The sequence below is a fragment of the Pyxicephalus adspersus genome, chromosome Z (genome assembly GCF_032062135.1).
Source record: "Pyxicephalus adspersus chromosome Z, UCB_Pads_2.0, whole genome shotgun sequence".
Classification (NCBI taxonomy): Eukaryota; Metazoa; Chordata; class Amphibia; order Anura; family Pyxicephalidae; genus Pyxicephalus; species Pyxicephalus adspersus.
This window is the reverse complement of record NC_092871.1, coordinates 62744097-62764765: the sequence shown is the minus strand read 5'-3', so window position 1 is coordinate 62764765 and position 20669 is coordinate 62744097. Positions and strand designations below refer to the sequence as shown.

The window sequence follows — 20669 nt, the reverse complement described above, 5'->3', positions numbered from 1 at the left end:
TTGGTTATTATTTTGTACATTGTCTTTTCTGTGTCTATAAATAAAGTTTATAAAAAAAAAAAAAAGCATCACAGGTAGTTCTCACAATCCTTGTTTGCAAAAAGTATAGGGATGCTGTTGTCTGTACTAGCAGAGGAGGCCCATCCAGGTGTATATTTAGCACAGAAGCTGTCAGGTTTTCAGAGAACATAGACTTTGCATATAGCTTTGTCTGGAAAATGTGTGATTTTTATATTAGTGTTAAAGTTACAGGAAGAATTAGTGTGAGGGCTATAGGGGAGAGTTACCGTGAGGGTACCGAGCAGGCTAATGTTACAGAAAGTGTTATTGTTAAGGTGTAGGAGGAGTTTGTGTGAGAGCTACAGGGATGGGGGTGTTATATTAGGGTTTAAATATTTAAGTTACAGAAAGGATTACTGTTTTAATTGCAGCTAGGGTTACTGTTAGGGTTAGGTTTTTTATTTCTTTTTTTATAGGCTTTTACAGAAAAGGGTTAGTGTTAGAATTACAGGGAGGGATTGTGTAAGAGTTACAGGAAAAATAAGTGTAGGGATTAAAGAGAGAGTTAGGGTTGGGGTTACAGAAATGATTAGTGTGGGGATTAAAGGAAGAGTTAGTGTGAATGTTACAGAGAGATAGTACATCTCATGTGGGGCATCATTCTGTAGTCCACTAAAAGGTCTGCAACCAAGGACAACATGGTGCTAAAATACAGTATATCAAATTTAGTCTCCATTACATCTATTTTAACAGACAGCATTTTAACAAAGGTATGTCCTGCTCATATGAACAAGGCCTGTTTTGTGGAAACACTTGTTAAATTAAACTCATTTCAGTTCAAATATTCAGTTTTATCCTAAATGATGTTCATAATGCATTTTATTACACCTGAACAGTAAAATAAATCACATATTTCCTTGGCTGGATTCAAACCAGTATGACACTTTAGGTATTTGTTTTACAAATACGAGCGAATTGATTTTTTTGCTCAATGTCTTTGTCTTTTGGTCAGCTGACTGCAGTCACATGGCCAAAAAGGAATGCAGGGCCTCTTGTACTTGTTTATCTCCCTGGATCATCTGCTGTTTTCTCCCTTCCTCCCTTGGTCAGGAGGTCATAGGCAGCTTTACACAACTCAATATGGCTCTGGTGACAGATGAACAGGTCCAGAAGGTGAGCAAAAATATACATTTATCTACCTGTACCCTTTAATCACCTGATCACATCCTTCATTTTAATTGCTACCTAGCAGGACATGCTGGGAGTTTTAGTTCTGCACAGCCTGAATGTTTTCAGTTTTTATAGCAGTTGCTTACTTAATTCATAGTAATAAGCTGTCAGCAGAAGTAGTCTCTGGTTTTTGATGATTCGTCCCTTGGAATGTCAATTTAATGTTAACAAACTAATGTGTATTTTGACAGGCTAGGAAATAATTTTGGATGTCAGACTTAATAATTAAACCTTACCAAAAATATAATTTATCCTAATAACTATAAAAAATATATAAATTATATAACATCATCATATTCATTGCTAAAAATAGGTCAGTATTGCAAAAAAGGACCAGTATAGTATATCTTTTTTTCAATCAAATGCAACCATTAATTTGGTTTCAAAAATGACAGTATCCCTGCTTTTAAGTGTCATTGATAACAAGAAAGTGAACCTATTATGAGACCTTCCTATATGTTGCCTACCTACACAACAAAAGACTCTTTGTGATTAAATTATATGCCAAAAGTTTTTATTTTAGTGCTGGAGTGAATAAGGAAGTATCAAGACTCCTATCAGGTATTCATTGCTGTGTGCAGCCTTGCTAAAAAAAAAAAAAAAAAAAAAAACAATTATCCCCCTATTTTGTGCTGGTGACAACAAAACAAATTTGTCCCAAACTGGAGGTGGGGGAATTCTATTCATAGGGATACCTGAGATAGTAAATCTTGTCAAAAATGGAATTCCACCTCTCCATAGAGGGATTAACTCCCTTTTCTAGCACTCCTCCCACCAGCGCACCTATGGGTCAACTCCACCCATTTGACCCATCCCAGGACCCACCTATCCAGTTAAAAACTCCCCAACTTCCTTTACTCCCGGTTCTTTTCTAATTCTTGCTCCAGGGCTGTTTACCTATCCATGGGGGATGCTTCTCATTCAGGTACAGAGGCCTTAGGGTCCTAATAGGAAGCTGTCACTGCTCCATGCGGTGTTTTTGGGTCCCAGCGTTCATTCAGGCATACGGCCCATGCACGAGGCTCGGCGCACGACTGGGAGGTATGGGCAGAGATGCCAGAATCCAATATGGCGTTTTTTCCCCGATTTCCCTTTACTGTGCGTGTGTGGGTCACCACAGAAGTTGGGCAGCCTGAATTTTGCTAGCCTGGCTCCGCATGCGCGATGGGCATTACAGGTGTCTAACTTCCGGTGGCGCCATAATTTAAATAATCTGGAACCTGCAATTTTCCAATTACTGCATGATGGCGCATGAGTAATTGTGTGTATATATAGCATTTTATTCAATTGATATGTATATTTTGTGGTTTAATATTTATTTTAAAAATATATATTTATATATATATATATATATATAATATTTAGAGATCTTTACACCTGTTTGGAGGATCTGGACTTTTTTTTAGATGGTGATTTTTTTTTCTCTATGACATAGGATAGGATGGAGTTTTGTGAGCACAGAGCTCACATTTTATAAACCTTTCTCATATTAGCTCCTGATACTTCCCCAGCTGCCTCCCAAGCATTTTTTTCACGGCAGAGGTAAACAATAGTTATTTTCTTTTCACCTATTTTTTCATGCTGCTTTTTTTACTGGTATATATATATATATATATATAGACTTGGTACAAGAGAAGAAAGTTTCTCCCGGGAAACTGGGGTCTTTTTCCCATTCAAGAAGCTTGTTGGAATAAGGAAATGGAGTTCAAGGAAATGGAATGAAATTAAATGAAAAATATTGATCAGGCCATTGTGGAAAGTTTAAAAAAAAACTGACTGCAGGCTCCAGTTCCAACTCACAGGATGAGCCAAAAAAACAGTGGGATCCTCTGCAGCATTCAGAGATTTCTGTTTCAGAAGTAGAGGAAGAAAGCTCTTTTTCTTTTGACTGTCAACACATTCATTAACTCCATTGGAGAGGCTATCCACTGGGAGGAGATTTTCCCTTCCCCACCAAAGAAAATATGATATTTTCTCCTTAAATGTATTACCTTTTGGGTTTCACACCCAGTTGTGGATGCAGCTCTTCAACGATTAGCGAGAGACATGGTCCTGCCAATGGATACCTTGGTTGCATTTAGGGTTTGATTGGAGGGAGACCTCAAGAGAATTTACTCAGCAGCTGCTTTGGCTAGTGGTCCTGAAGTTACTCTCACCTTAATATCAAGAGCTTTATTGTCTTGGTTCCAGATGTCGAGAAACGCGCTGGAAAGCGGGGAAGGGATGTCCACTGCTAATCTTCGTTTGGATCAGATGAAGATAACTGCAAATTGTTTGGCGGAAGCATCAATCCATTTAGTGAAGCTGTTAGCTAAAATAATGGGGTTTTCTGTAACAGCAAGGAGATCCCTTTGGCTAAGGCATTGGATAGTAGATTCTGTATTAAAACAGACACTATGTTCTATTCCTTTTGAAAGAAATGTTCTTTTTGGTAAACCTTTAGAAGATGGTATCCAGGGAGTGACAGTTTGTTAAATCCAATTGAGCTTCCCGAGATAACTTTTGTGAGTTAAGAGGATGAAGGGTCCCGTGAAACTTTTCGTCAACAATGAAGGGGAACCCAAGCAGCATTTCAGAGACCATCAAAATCCCAGATCCCTCAGACAACCAAGTCAACCAACAAACAGTTCTGAAGGTGGCTCTGCCCTGGATCTGGAGGTAGGGGCCAGTCTTCTGAAATTTGACAAAGTATGGAAGAACAAAATTCCGGACACCTGGGTAGTATTGGCAGTATCCTTGGGGTACCAAATCGAATGTGCTTGAGATTCCCCGCAACCTCACTTTATCCAATCCTTCCAGTAGAAAAATCAAAACGTCAAATTCTTCTTTCTTACGTTCAGGAGCTTGTCAGATCACAGCCAGTAATACCAGTACCTGTGGAAGAACAAGGGTAAGGATTTTTTTCCAGGCTTTTTCTGGTTCAGAAAGTATCAGGAAACTTTTTACGCAGTCTTAGATCAGAAACCTGAACACTTTTCTACAGGTCAGATCCTTCCTTATCAAACCTTTGCAATTTTGGCAGTTCTCATCCAGCCATATGGATGATTTTGATCGATTTAGAAGATGCATACCTACACATTACAATCATTTCAGGACACTAGATACCTCCGATTCACTACTCAAGATCAGCATTTCCAGTTTACATGTCTACCTTTTGGTCTGTCAACAGCCCCAGGAACCCTCTTCAAGATTCTAGCGGCAGTAATCGCTTTTTTGAGACTTCAGGGCATGTCTGTACCATTATCTGGACGATATTCTTGTTCTGGCGAACTCCAAAGATCAGCTTGTGGAAAACAGGAAACAAGTGCTAACTACTCTCGTACAATTCGGTTGGTTAATAAACCACCAGAGTAGTCAAATACATTCAACCGATCTTTTGGAAATGGGGTACTTCATTGCAAACAGGCATTGACTCAGGATGCTTTTTCCATCAGTGTTCCTGCCAATACTGTTGATTCTGAAGGTCCTCTTAAAACTCAGAAGGGAAGCAAATCTGGTCATAGTAATTCTTCCACATTGGCCAAAAAGGCCACAGTTTTTGAACCAGATGTTGGCAGCGTCTCTTTGGCTCCTGCAGAATCAAGAAGATTTAGTGATGCAGGGAATCTGGAACAAACCTGGGCCTTTTCATTGGAGACTAACCACTTTTCTATTGAAAGGAACAGGTACCTAGCAGAAGGAGTATCATCAAGGGTTGCTTAGACACTCCTAAATGCATGTAAGCCAACAACTAACAGGACGTATTTTAGAATATGGAAACAATTTATAGAAATGGCACAGGAAGTAGGATTTTCACCAATAGATTCTTCCCCTGCTCAGGAATTCCTACAGTCAGCCATGGATAAGGGCCTTAGTTACAGTACTATAAAAGTGTTTGCCCTGTCAATATTAACAGCAAGAAGATGGATACAGAATGTTCTAATACAACAATTCCTGATAGCAGCAATCAAGATTAGACCACTCTTGAGACCCCTATTCCCAACATGGGATTTGCAACTGGTGCTTAAGGCCCTCTTGCTGACTGCTTTTCATCTTATGCAGGTGTGTTCCATAGAGAAACTGACTTGGAAAACAGTTTTTCTGCCAGCAATCCCATCAGCCAAAAATAAAGAAAGAAGCAGAAAGAGGTTTTTTTTTTTACTAAATTGTATTCAGAACGAGTCAAACTATTACACATAGTACATAATACATGGCATAATCACCAATATGATTGACCCCCCTTAATTCCCCATTGCATTAGTGACATGCTGGGTGAAGGGGGATTTGTGTTCTTCTGGAGCTCCCTCTACACTGGGCCAAAGAAGGATACTGGGATGACGCAGGACCCGATGAAAGAAACCTCCCGACGAATCGACTTCCCTGAAGGATTGAAGGTAGATGTGTTTTTATTGTTTTGGATGAATTTTGGGTTTACTTCTGCTTTATGTTTGTGACCAACAGACCATTGTTTATCAGACATCATAAATCTTTTTTATACCTAAGAACTCATAATAGTTACAATTGTTTCCTAAGATTTGACTGTTTCTATACTGCACAAAATGTACACATTTTTTTGATTAATTTGTAAGGTAGGAAGTCCCTGGGTTGTTTTTATGTAATTCTGTTATTTATTTTACTGTTAAAAACTCATGCACCACCTAAAAAATTTAGAACAATAGTCACATTTGTTTGTTCTCACACATGTGTCAATAAAAGCTCCATCTATTGAGAGATGTTACAGAGAAATTGGGGTTCATAGAGAATAAGGGTAAAGCTATGGGTGACAGGGTAGCATGATATGATGGGCATGAAATTTTAATTGGGGGTTGTGGAAAAAACTGTTTTCCTCTGGCTCACACATTTTCAGTTAGCAACATTCCTCTGTTCCAGCTATGTGTAACAGGCACCCTGCCAGCCTCTCATTCCCTCGCACAGCAGCATCTGCACATTTGACTCCAGGTGACAGTGAGCGTTACTAAGTCTTCCCCTAAGCAGGGTTCCATGGCACAAGGAATGGGTAACCGCAGCCCCACCTCACTGGCAGTCTGAAAGCAGCCATAAAGTTTGGTGAGTGGGCAAATTTATATTTGAGGCACCACAGCACATAGACATTTAGCAGTACCCTAAAGCTCAATGCCATGGAAGTGGCCCCCAGGGGTCCCTAATGTGCAAACTCCATCTGGGGATCCTGGTCTTGAAATAGCCAATCACTACAATTTTTATTTTATATTAAAGGGTAAATAACCCTTTGTTATGGTTTTTTTTTTTCCAATTTTTTTTTTAAACACAAAAAAGCAAGGCCCCTCTCCTATTCCTAGATAGGCTGATCGATCCAAAAACTGGAGCAAACAACACCCAAATAAAGGCGTGCATCTGGACTGCAAGAATGTATTATCACTTTCACTCCCAGTGAGGCTTTATAACCACACTGTACATCAGTCTTATACAACATTTATACAAAATGTTAGTTTATAGCAGGAAGTACAATTCAAGTAAAAACTTACTATTTCAGGTGAGCGAGCTGGTGGAAGAGAGTAAGGTGAAAACAGACATAAAAGGTAAAAAACCTACCATAAGCACGCTGTGTGTCTGGTTTGACCGCACTCTCCTCAGCTGTAGTTGTCGCTCATCCAGGAGGTCAGTCTTTCCTCATAATTGGGCACAAAAACTGTTAAAGATGAATGTATTTCCCTCTTCAGGGGTATGTGGCAGATTCCTTTCCATTTTCCTTAAAAGATGATTGGAATATATGTAAGTCGCTCCTCTTTGTGTATGTATGAGAAACAGGTTAGTAGGAGAAAAGAGAGGGGCTTCAGGCTCTTGTTTTAAGTTGTGTATTGTTTCAAAAAGCAGTTTGACAGTCTGGTGTCATACATCAGTACAATAGTGTGTTACATCACAAAAAAACATTCCCTATTGTAGAATCATGAGGTGGTGGTTGGCTAGACTGAACAGTTGCGTTCTAGGCTAGAAAGAAGGTGAACATGAAAAAAAATGTCTTGTTACCCGACAGCGTAATATACTGTATATACAAAATACAAGTTACAAGAGATTAATACTTCATTCCTTGGAGTGAAGTATACATTATGATAAAGCATTTAAATATATAGATAAAGGCTTTAAATGTCCACAAATTAGAACAAAATAGCATATGCATACAAATTTGTGTGGATACAGATTCATATATAACACAAAGACATGTATATAGAGATTTTATAGGTAAGGTCATCAGTGTGTAGCATAATATGATACCATATAGGGTTATTTAATGATGTATAGATATTTCCGGGTGGTAAGATAGGCTTGGTATATATAAGGTAGGTACAGGCTAGGTATATATAATTTTCCATATATACAAAAGGTAAGTTGAATAGATAGGTTATGTATGTAAGTATATGGGTTGAGTAGACTGTAGACTGTATGTAGCTATACATATATTGAAATAAGCCGTGTATGTAGAAGTGGTCCTGTGTCTTAAATGAAGCTGAATGTAGTATTGTTGTTGAAGGATATTACAAGAGACATAGATAAGGTTCACTTACTTGTCTCAGTGTCTATCATTCTAGGCTGTCCTGACTCATAAACCATGAAGGACAACATCATCTGTCAAGATGGTACGTAAATTATAAGCAGTATAAGCACGGTGTTCTGTCCCTGAGATGGGTACTAAAAAGGAAACCATTCAAGTTAGGTTAGAACAACCATAAAATTGTGTTAACAACAAAACTTAGGTACCACCTTCCTAGCTTGTTTCTTTAGATTGAGTGAAAATTGTCCTTCATAAAAGAGGTGATCATAAACTTGAGATCTTGTGACAACTTTGATTTTATTTGGGTGCAGAACAAAGCAAGTTGGATTTCTTTCTGCTGTTTTACCAGCCCAGCGATTAACCCTTTAATTTTTGTTTTCATGGTAAAGATGTAGTACATTTACCTGGATTCAATTTTGCAGGCTCCAAAACAGTTTTCACCTAATATTTGAAACACAGTTATACAAACCTTACCCCGTCCTTCCCATGTGCACCATTGTTATGGATCCATTTCCAAATCACTAAAACCTGGGTAATCATTTTTTGAACTCAACCGTATTGACTGTATAAACGTCCAGTAACCTTTACAAAATGGCCATACAAAAGGCCCAAATCATACCCACAGGGTCTTGCAATCAGTGGTCACATTCACACCTCATTCGTTGGCCATCCAATCATTCACTCATTTATTCAGGGTAAATCTATACCATATATCTCTAGGGAAAAATTTTTAATACCACTTTAGTGGTTGACCAGCCATTAGAGCATGTACATGTAGAGGGAGAGTGAAAAGAATGTTTTTTAGTGGCAAGCTAGTATTTAAAATCTTTAAAATCCTTTATTATAAACCAAATCAAGAATAATTATACAAATAATACACAAAACCGAAATGTCAGAAGACATATGATTCCTGCAAGGAATTGGCTTCAATATACCGTATTTTTCGGACCATAAGACGCACTTTTTTCCCCCCAGAAGTGGGGGGAAAAAGTCCTTGCGTCTTATGGTCCAAATGTATCAAAATATATCCTTCCCAGCTGCTGTCCCGTCCCCCCTCTGCCTTTTCTCCTGTCTCCAGCGCGGCCGGAGTGACTGTGTCTCCTGTATCTTGCTCCTGGTGTCCTCCCACTCTCAGCATGATTGGCTGACAAAGTCATGCTGGGAGCATTCTCCCAACATGACTGTCAGCCAATCATGCTGAGAGTGTTCCCTTGTTAATAATGGTTCTAAACGCTGCTGTTTACTTTACAGGGTTTATTACATGTGTTTATGACTGTGATGTTGGTTTTTAATGCACATAAAATATTTTAGGACTCTATTTGTTTCAGAATCTTTTTTTTTTCTTTATTTCCCTTCTCTAAAAAACTGGTGCGTCTTATGGTCCGAAAAATACGGTAGATACAAGGAGTAGGGCTTCTTACATATCATTGGAGACCCTTGTGGCCAAACCTTGTTTGTTTGTTTCAACCCCGACACATTTCACCCCAGTGGGTTTCCTCAGGGAATGGGAGACCTTAAAATTGTAGCAATATAGTGTATTAGCGCCAATTAATATAAAACCAGCTTAAGATTTCGGCGTATATATATATACACTCTAGGTAAAGGTGACTTACTTAACCTCCTGAGCAGTTTATTTCTGTCCATTTTTTTATGTCTAAAAGCGGTACTTTGTTTTGCATGGAAATATATTTTACAGTATAATATATTAGTAAGAGTATAATAAAGTTTGAAACAGAAAATCATGTCAAAACAATAAATTAAATAAATATATATATATATATTTTTTTTAATTTTAAAATAAAATAAATAAATAAATATTATACACATACTATTATATTATACTGTAAAATAAATTTTCATGAAAAACAATGTACTGCTTTTACACATATAAATTCACTGTGTTGCATTTACTACAGTTATCTTGTATTGAATGCAATAAATAGATTTGAATTTCCCGCCCTGCCCCAAACGGAACGTCTGTACACACCAACGTCACTGGGAAGTACCCGGTTACACATCGGGTGCAAAGAACGCCAGCCGGAGGAAGAAAAAAGCAAGGATCCCGAAGGAGGACGCTGGTGGATCAGGTAATCACTTTATTTATTAATATTTCCCATAGGTTTACCTACCGTGAGTATGACTCAGGGTTACCGCTTCCAGCATCTTTTTTCTACCCCGAGTCACACTCAGGGTTAGTGCTCAGGAGGTTTATACATTGTGGATATGAGCATCAAAGAAGGCAGGCATTATATTTTTAAGTGGTACAAGGTAGGAATAATATAAAGAAAATGCAAATTTGAAATGGTAATTATATTTTGATTTGATTTTTTGCATTTCCTTTATATTATTCCTTTCTATTGCTAGAACTTCTTTATTACTGTGTTGATCATTATCATTGGAACGCCTACCATGACCACTTAGAAATATACTGCCTGCCTTCTTTGATGCTCATATCCACAAAGTATTAAGTAAGTCACCTCTACCTACAGTGTATATATATGCTGAAATGTTAAGCTGGTTATGTATTAATTGACGCTAATACACTATGTTGCTTAATTTTTAAAGGTCTCCCATCCCCTGAGGAAGCCCACAGGGGCAAAAAGTGTTGGGGTTGAGACTGTAGTCTAAGCATTGAACATCTTAATAACATTAACAAAGTTTGGCCACAAGGGTCTCTAATTACATAAAGCATCCCACTTTCATATATTTGGACCAAGAAAATATAAAGATTGATTTACATACCAATATACCACCTCAAAGAATTAATGTCCCTCAATGGTGCAAGTGTCTCTCATATGTATAATTATATTAGATATATTATATAATATAATAAACTAGTCCATACCTAGTTTCATGTATATTGAAACTAGGTATGGACTCTTCCCCCCTCTGAGTGCATGTTTTCACCAGACCAGTATCTTTGCATATTCTGTCATATTAATTTTGCTTGATCTTTCAAACCATTCTCCTTGTATGTCGTTTTTGTTTTCCCCCACATTATTAGTAACATAAATAATATACCAAGATGCATAATTCTCTCCAATGTAATCCTCTGGATACAATTTACCTTGTTTTATCTTACCACAAATGGATCAGGTGCATTCACCACCTTCACAGACACCTTTTTAGTCATCACTATTAACCATTTCAAGAAAAATTCTTGGAATAGGACAGACCTTACCCTCTGGGATTGTCTTATCTGGTAGATATGTCACAAACAAGACAATCTCAGGACTTCCTTTCAACATGTCTTTAAATGATTTAGATTTTTTTCCCCATAAACCAAAACTCTCAGGTGGACTCCTTGGTGTGAAATTCATAAAAGACTGTAGTATATTTCTCCTGGTTGTAGTGGGTCAGCTCTAGTAAGTTAGAGATCTGGAACAGAAGAGAAAACTTGGACATGCAATTTAGTAAGCTGTTTATGCAAATCTTCTACAAACAAAAAGCAGTTGTCAATTTCATTTCTTATGGAAAGAAAAATCCTATCATAGGGCCCCTACCAAATAATTTCCTAAAAGTGGACAATTTCTCTGGACCCCCAGGGGTATGTCTAATAGACTTTAACATAAAAGGGAGGATTTGTACCCATAGAGACAGGTCTGTTCATAAATCTCAAAAAAATGTATTATCCCATTATATATATCTTGATATGGTGTGTGAAACTTCTGCTCAATCTGGAGGCCTTCCATAATTTCTGATATAACCTTCGGGGTCTGATTCTACTGATTCCACTAGGCCAAATATGCACACAATATATTGCAACAGTTTTTGGCTGTGATTGAAGCAGTAGCAGGGAACATATCTACACACACCAGAACATACTGAAATTTGCTGACATTTTCGTAGTTAAACAATCAATCTGTAACCTCTGAAAGGGGTACAAAGCTTTGGGTCAATTGTTTCATAGGGTTTTTTATGAGTTTTCCAGGATTATACAATTGACACATCTCATGCAACGGTAGTAAATCCTAGGACAATCCAATGTGTGGTTACTGATAAAAACGTAGATCCATTGGACAGATGAGATGGGCCATGCATTGCTTTAGCTGGATATGTATACGACATAGGAGGACCACAAACCATCCTTGTGGGTCCAAAGTCCATCTTTCTAGGAACATCCTTAAACTTTTGATTTTTGATTTTAATTTTTAGTTTGCAATTGCAGTTCCTTTAAGTCTGTTAAGTCTACCTGATCAGGTTCCATAGCATCAGCTTTTTCATTTCCAACTTAAGTTCTGGGCAGACTCACCTTGGGCTTGCTCACTCTTGGCTGGTGAAACAAGTGGCTTGAAATCAAGTGGAGTTAGGAAACACAGTTGTTTTCTGATATTGTGCATTTGGGAGTTGTGTCTGTTTGATCGTTGGGTTAGGTCTGCTTGACTGTTAGTTTTTGTTTTAAATGTTTTTATTTTACCTTGATGACATCTAAAGGGAGTGGTCAAGGTTTCACAGATGATTTAAGTTCTGGACAGACTCACCTTGAGCTAGCTCACTCTTGGCTTGTGAAACAAGTGGAGTTAGAAAACACATGAGTTTAAAACAAAAGGAGTTAATCTTTTTAGTAACTACAAACTGTAAGTAATCTTTTTTAACTCCTTGAAAACAAACATTGTAACTGGGAAAATGAGTGGCAGCAAGGTGGAAGGTCTTGTTCAGTGCACAGTCTGCCATATGTATGCACAAATGGAGCAACAGCTCTTAGATGAATACGGCTGTGACAGATGTGAGCAAGTCACTCTTCCGGTATCTTGCATTGGAGAGCTGGAGAAGCGCATTCCATCACGGAATCACTGAAATTAGTCGATCACCTTGAGAGGGGTCTCCTGCTCACTGAGCAGGTAGTTAATGGCTTAGATGTGGAGGGTGGAGAGGTTAATCAGGATGAACATGTAAGGAGTTGGGTTACTGTAGATAGAGGGAGTGGTAAGGGCACCCAGAAAAGGAAAGCCAGCCCTGTGTTTGAGCACCCTAACAAATTTGCAAAAGTTATGTGAAGATGTGCAGGTGGTGGACCCAATGGTGGCAACTTTAGATGTTACTGCTACCCCTAACAGCGGGCAGAGCAGCCCATCTAGTAGGGGTGGGGAAGGCAATGCAGGAAGGTGTAGACAATTAGTTGACATAGGGGATTCTTTAATCAGGAGGACTGATCATAGAATAGTTTGTCGCCCGGATCCCGTCAACCGAATGGTTTGCTGTCTCCCTGGTGCTAGGGTTCGGCATGTGGTGCACCGAGTGGACAAATTACTGGGAGGGGCTGTGCATGACCCAGCTGTCTTGGTCCATGTTGGAACCAATGACAGGATAGGTGGAAGATGGAGTATCCTTAAAAATCAGTTTAAATAACTAGATTTCAGGAAGTTAAACAACTAAGTTGAAGGAAAGGACCTCCAAAGTTATATTCTCTGGAATATTGCCTGTACCGTGCGCAACACAGGAACGGCAGAGGTAGCTCAGACAGCTCAACGCTGGGCTGACTTGGTAGGGGAAAGATTTAGGATAATGGTGGGGGGATATTTAAACTAGGACAGAGGGAGGTGGGGCAGTTTAAAAGGGTGGCAGAAAGGTCAGACGGGTCAGCCACTAGTGGAGGGTGGATTGGGGATAGTTGGGGGAAGGGTTATGGATAAATGTAAGGAGCTTCCCATGTTACGCACAAACATTGGATTGTGCAGTACTATTTGTACTGAAAGGCCAAAGAGTTTGGCCAACAGTGCTGGTAAATGCAGCAATGGTTTAAAGAGCCTGTTAACCAATGCTAGACGTCTGGCAAACAAAATAGGTGAGTTGGAAGCCCTAACGAATGAAGAGCATTATGACTTAATTGGTGTTGTGGAATCCTGGCTTTGTTCTTCACGACCCCCAGCGCTAAGGAAGAAATAGAGCATCAACTACCGATACTAGCACAGATAGAAAAAGCAGCAAAAAGTGGAGAGGTTTTAATCATGGGAGATTTCAACTACCGGGACATTGACTGAAGTAATGGCACTACAGGAACAGAAAAAAGGAGGAAGTTAATGAATTGAATAATAATTTAAAAAAATTTTATGGTACAGTTTATAGAAGCCCCAACTAGAAATGATACTCTGCTGGACCTAGTTCTTTCTAACAATGCAGAACTTATAACAAATGTGCATATAAAAGATAATCTTGGTAGCAGTGATTATAATATGATTTAATTTATTGTAAGCTGTACAGGAAGAAAAAACAGTAAAGATAAAAACATTTCATTTTAAGGGAGGAAATTTTCTATTAATAAGGGCAGCTCTCTGTGACTTGGACTGAAAGACAATATTGTCCTCAAAGAACACAGAACCAAAATGAGAATGTTTCAAGTCTGTTCTACACAAGCATACTGAAAAATATATTCCAATGGGTAATAGGTTTTATTTTTAACCTCTTAAACGTATGTGGCTCACAGGTAATGTCAAAAAAGCCATAAAGAACAAGAAAAGGGCATTCCAAAAATATATAAATGAAGGATTACCTTCAACATTTGAAAACTATAAAGAATATATCAAAACATGTAAAAAGGAGATCAAATGTGTAAAACTGGTTGCAAAGGAACCGCTAGTTGCAAAGGAAAGTAAGGCAAACCCCAAAACATTTTTTCATATATTATTAGCAAAAAGTTCAGATCTGAGCATGTAAGCCCCTTAAAAGATGTCTCTGGTTGGTAACTGGGGATAAAGAAAAAGCGGATTTACTAAACACTTTTTTTAGCTCTGTGTACACAAAGGAAAATGGCAGAGCTCAACTCCAGCATAATAGCAATGTCACTGCCTTAAACCGTTTACAATGGCTCAAAGTTGATATGATTGAGAAACAGTTGGGCAAAATTAAGGTTGACAAAGCACAAGGACCTGATGGATTACATCCACGTGTTCTCAAAGAGCTGGGCTCAGTTATTTCAAAGCCATTATTTCTATTTTTAGAGACTCTAATTTTTAGAGTACTGATGGATTGGCATAAGGCCAGTGTGGCTCCTATCTTCAAAAAGGGAGTAAGGTCATTACCAGGTAATTACAGACCGGTTAGTTTAATGTCCATAGTTGGAAAGGTCTTGGACTGTTTGATGAAGAACCACATAGAGGAGTTTCTTCTAGAAAATAATAGTATAAGATAGTCAGCATGGCTTCAGGAAAGACCGAAGTTGTCAAACAAATTTACCCGCTTTTTATGAGGAGGTAAGTAAACAGTTAGACAGTGGAATAGCAGTTTATATAGTCTACTTGGACTTTGCTAAACCATTTGACACCATACTCCACAGACGGTTACTATACAAGTTAGGGTCAATAGGTTTAGAAAAGTCAGTCTGCAAATGGATGAACAATTTTATAAATGATAAAGAGTTTGGGACTAAAAGTAACATTTTTGTGTTTGCAGATGACACCAAACTATGTAATGGAGTGGAGTTCATACAGGATGTCTGTAATTTACAAGCAGACCTGGATGTACTGTTTGTTTGGTCAGCCAAGTGACAAATTAAATTTAGTATAGATAAATGTAAGGGTATGCACTTGGAGGCTAACAACATGCATGCTTTATACTGTCTAAGGGGAATACATTTGGAGGGGGTCAGAAATGGAAAAGAATCTGGCGGTTCTGATATATCATAGATTTAATACCAGCATGCAATGCCAAGCTGCAATATCTAAAGCTTGCAAAGTACTTTCTTGTTTCAAAAGAGGAATAGACTGCAGAGATCAAGACATAATCCTGCCCTTGTACAAAGCATTGGCCAGACCTCATTTGGAATATGCTGTCCAGTTTTGGGCATCAGTTCACAAAAAGGACATTGTGGAATTGGAGAGAGTACAGAGAAGAGCAACTAAACTAATAAAAGGAATGTCGGAGCTCAGCTATGAGGAGAGATTACCTTAACTGAATCTATTCTCCCTTGAGAAGAGATGTTTAAGGGGGAATATGATCACCCTGTATAAATATATAAATGGTCCATATAGAGAACTCTCTTCCCAATTATTCACTTTGAGATCATTACAGGACAGATAAAGTTCCCCTGTGCGGGGGAGCCGTTCCAGCCTAATAGGGCTTGGGGATCCTATTTCAGACCTCCTCTGTTTGGGTATGGCATTTCCTTCAAAATGCAGAGTACCCTAAAGTATGGCATTAATGGCCATTTGGTACGCTGGAACAATAAGGTGGCATTGACGTTGCATTTGGAGCAGAACAGATTGGTACTTTTCTTTTTGTCCCATTGTAGAGGAAATTTATGCTCGCAGTAAGATGGTGGGAATTTCGCCAAAGAAGCTGTGGGTTACGGCACTTCATATAAATGAAGGTACCCTGCACTTCAGACTATTGTTTTCCTTCCTGTAGGTGCTCCCCAGTACAAATTTGCCTATCCAGTAATTTTTAATTGCTTCTGAAAGTTAAGAAATACTCTTTAAAGGCTGTACACATTCCTTAAGAATGGACTTCATTTGGATGTATCATTTTATCTCAGCATTCCTCCCAATGTTTCTTCCAAGCTTTTGACTGGAAAGACCCCTTCTAAAATATTTCTTTGCAGTCTACCAAAATCCCAGTCACTCAAAAATTCTGATTACACACTCTCCATACTTATCATCTCCTTTAGATGATGTATTGTTTCCCACACTGGCAAACATTGAGTGGATTCAGTGGATCTCAAGTGATCCCAGCTAGGATAGGCCAATTCCCGTAGCCCACTGACTGGTTGAACAGGTCCCTCCCTGTTCCCCTTGGCTCCAAACAGCCGAGAGCGTCTCTGACTTGGTCCGGATCACTCCATCAGGTGGCTTTCTTGTCCTGCTTTAATAAATTCCCTTCCCTGTATGGTAATCTTTCCAGATTCTCCAGAGCCAGTATATCACTCCTATCATTGTCACAATGATTACAATGACATAAAAACCTCTTACTACACAAGCTGATATTTATAAATAACTGACTAAATGATTATATTAATGCATGAATTACCCAAAAAAAATTTACAAATCCCCCGTTAGTAATTACAATGAGGATAAAGCATTCTTAACAAGAACATTCTGTGCGGCATTGCCCACTGGCTTTCCATTCAGAGAATGGGGGCATCTTGACATGTACCAGAAGCTAGGGTCGACTGTCTCTTTTACAGTCAGATACCTGTCAGTCAAACCTCTGCAGTCCTTCTGTGTAAAGCCATCCAAACCTCACACAGGTGAATAATGTTACTGAAGGAATACAGTCTCTTTATGGATCAGACCACCTCCTAGACATTGACCTAGTGATGTTCCCACATACAATATCCATTCCTGGATAGCCTGATCGATCCAAAAACTTCAGCAAACAATACCCACATAAAGGCACTGCATCTGGACTGCAAGAATTATCACTTTCACCTTCAGTGAGGCTTTATAACCACACTGTACATCAGTCTTATACAACATTCATACAAAGCCCCTGATTCATCATTGAAATCCGCGATTGCTGGAAGCGCGAAAGTACGCGCGGCCATCGATCGCGGATTACCGCGGTCCAATGATTTTTTAGGGGAACAGTGACTTTCAATGCAAGATCGCCAGTAAAAAGCTGTCGGATAAGCGCGGCTCCGTGCGCGAGCTTTTTCAGTTGTTGAATAGCGCACGATTCCGGATCGCTAATACGAATGCGCGACCGATAATCCGATTTTGCTTGATGAATCAGGGGCAAAGTATTAGTTTTTAGCAAGAAGTGCAGTTCAGGTAAAAACTTACTATCTCAGGTGAGTGATCTGGTGGAAGAGAGCAAGGTGAAAACAGACATAAAAGGGAAAAAAAGCTTATCATGAGTGCGCTGCGCTGTCAGTCTGCTTTGACTGCATTCTCCTCAGTCATAGTTTTCGCTCATCCAGTAGTTCAGTCTTTCCTCATAACAGGGCACCAAAATGTGTGTAAAAAGTCTATCTGTAGCTCCTGGAAGATGGCAATAGATGTTCATGTAATCCCACCAGTTTTCCTTGTACATTATTTCTAGCACAAATCGAGCATCAAGACAATTGTCCTTTCACCATTTCTTTTAGGCCACATATGCAGAACTGTTTACTGATTTATTTCACTCCCTTGTGCCCCACCCTGTGTGCTTGTGTAATCAACAGAAATGCAGAGTGTTATAGGGTATTCCGATAACTATCCCAGATTTCCCCTAGGCTCGATTCACCCTTTTCCTTTTTCACAATTGATCAGTTAATGACAGAGCAGATTCCTGCCTATAGGCCATATCAGCAGCCGTGGCATGAGATAGTAATTCAGACAAAACCGTGGTGACATGTAAGAAGAGGGGAACCATACCAGTCAGCAAAGTGGGGGTTTCTGAGAGCTGAGTCAGGGCAACAGCATGTTTTGCCTCTGGAGCATTAGATCGTGCATGACCCGTGCTCTTGATAACTGCCACAGAACTTGGGGCCTCTATGGCCGCCAAAAGTGAAGCAATCAGCTGGGCATGGGCAAAAGGTTTGCCATCTGTTGTAACAAAACCTCTGCGGGACCAGATTGCTCCAAAATTGTGAAAAACCCCAATAGCATAGCAGGAATTGGTGTAAATGTTTACATCGTGTCCTGTAAATAGTAACGGCATATGAAAGGATCTGCTTCTACTTCTAGTTCCTCAGATGCACCCTGACTTGGCCTTCAACCAGAGAGACAGACGTCTGGAGAGATATCCCAATAACACACACGCACACAGTATGGTCTTAGGAATAGTCTCTGATCTTTATTTGACAAAGCGGTCTTTTTATACACATTGGTACACAAGGGGGTTGTGTTATTCACGTACAGCTATTTAAGTTTTAGCCATATATAGTGTCACTTGATACATTGCAAGGCATACATTGTACTTCAAGGAGCTTTCATCATCTGGTTACTAGTGGACAGAAATAGAAGTACAACTCCTATATACTACAAGTATATGGCTCATATTAACTAGCTTAACATTAATATTAACATTAATTAGCTATACAGTCCTAGTTAATCCTTCAGCATAACCGGCCATATATTGGCCATCAAGGGGACGGCTGCAGGAGCCATCCACAAAAATGTCCTGAGCACCTGGGATGGGTTTTGAACATAGGTCTTTCCGGGAAGAAGTCTTTACCTGTATTCTGTATGTGCAATCATGAGTAGGAGTGATAGGGGCATGATCTCATAATAAATATTGAAGGATTGATAAGGGACCTTGTGTATCAAAAATATAAGCATTGGTAAATTCCTGTCAGTATGTATGTAAATATCCTGATAATCGTGCTCTGAGATGTTGAGTAGAAAAATATTTGAGATGATTAAGAACAGAATGTGAAGACAGTGTTCAGTTGTAGGATGTCCTAAAGTTATGGTGTTAGACATTTCCACAGCCATTGCAAGGGCAGCCAGTGACCTGAGGCAGGTCAGCATGCCTTGAACAGGTGGCAGCACCTTAGAAAAATAGGCCACAGGACGTACTCCACCTCCATGCTCGTGTGCTACCACCGCCGCTATGGTTCACAATCTATTTTTTTTATTCTATTATTTTGTCAAGCATGTCTGCATTTTTATTGAAGCCCGCAAAATGTGATTATAAAATGAACAATCAGGAATCCATTGTCTGACAGAATTAACAACACCCAAAAATGACAACATTTGTTTCTTTGTAACGGGTACAGGCAAATTGCATATAGCTCCTACACAATCTGATGAGGGCCCCCTCATACCCTCAGATAATACAAAACTTGAACTGTGGGTAGAACAAACTGCATCTTTTGATGTGAAACCTTTAAGCCAGTTTTAAATATTGTAACAGTAAAATAGTGTCTTGTGTAACAGCCTCAGACTCTTGATCACAGAGCATGAAATCAGCGGCATATTGTAATAAAACTGTACGATGGCTTGGGTGCCAGCCTTGAAGAACATGAAAAACGACAAGAGAAAAAGTTGCAGAAGAATCATTAAACCCCTGTGGCAGGAGTTTTCATGTATATTGCTGACCTTGAAAAGTGAAAGCAAGCAATGGTTGTGTGTCAAGATTACCAGGAATGGAAAAGAAAGCATTAGCTAAGTCAGTGACAGAGAAATAATTTGCCATGGCAGGGATGGATGTGAGAATGGTGATATCGGAATTATCTATAGAAGGCTCACATCTCATCAATGAACCATCATATTTATCTGCTTGGAATGTTGATTTTGTGGCTCCCATGATCACGAGAAAAGGTAATAACACCCCGTTAACATGCAATTAAACAAAAGGAGATTGCAGAGCATTGAGTGGTACGTAACATAGACGTGGGGGGGGGGGGGTGTCCTTCCAGGCAGCCCTTTTGTGATTTGTTGTCTAATTCCAGTCAATAGAATACTTCACTGTAACCCGGGGCTGGTTGTCTCCCACCTCCCATAGATTGTTCCCACCTTTACTTTGGAATTGCCGGGGCGGACAAGGGGGCACCAAGGTGGTTAGGGTAAAAATTTTTGCTTATAGCTTTTCATGGAATGTTCAGTGTTAGGACAATCCCCGCCAGATGCTCCAACAATAGTCAGCCATCATATGTACATCCCATATACCCTGATACCATCCTTCCATGTCCTTCAAATCTTGGTGGAATCGTTCACCTTGCTCATCACTGACTGCACCAAGGTTTTCTGGGGAGTTAGAAAGATGGCTATGTAGAAAATGCACCTTGATGCCTATATTGCAACCAAACATTTTGTAGCTCTCCAAGAGTTTCTGGACAATTTCTGTGTAATTATTTGCTTGTGTGTTTCCAAGAAAGTCCTTGACAATGGATAACCAAGCATTCTTTTCGACTTCTGACATTGTCCTGATGAAATGTTCATCCTTGATGAGCGGCCGAATCTGTGGACCATCAAACACATCGGCCTTTATTTTTTCAAATGACCGGATAGGAAATGCCAAAATGAGGTACTGGATACAGTCTTCTTCAGATGGCAAAGATTTAACAAACTGC

At 39.3% G+C, this 20669-nt stretch overlaps 1 protein-coding gene across 5 annotated transcripts in view; it reads left to right on the top strand.

Annotated features, from left to right (window-relative positions):
- The window catches only part of PHYHD1 (phytanoyl-CoA dioxygenase domain containing 1), a 64651-nt gene that overhangs the window by 13314 nt on the left and 30668 nt on the right, over window positions 1–20669 (top strand). Inside the window, exon 1 of one of the 5 annotated variants that reach the window (XM_072431751.1) lies at window positions 1044–1173. The exons of 2 other annotated variants lie outside the window; for them this stretch is intronic. In XM_072431751.1, the coding sequence (XP_072287852.1) occupies window positions 1141–1173 (33 nt within the window). In that variant the 5' untranslated portion in view covers window positions 1044–1140. Of the gene's footprint in view, window positions 1–1043; window positions 1174–5459; window positions 5604–7805; window positions 7824–20669 lie in introns of those variants that run through there. 2 more of the 5 variants (XM_072431749.1, XM_072431753.1) reach the window with 2 other exon arrangements.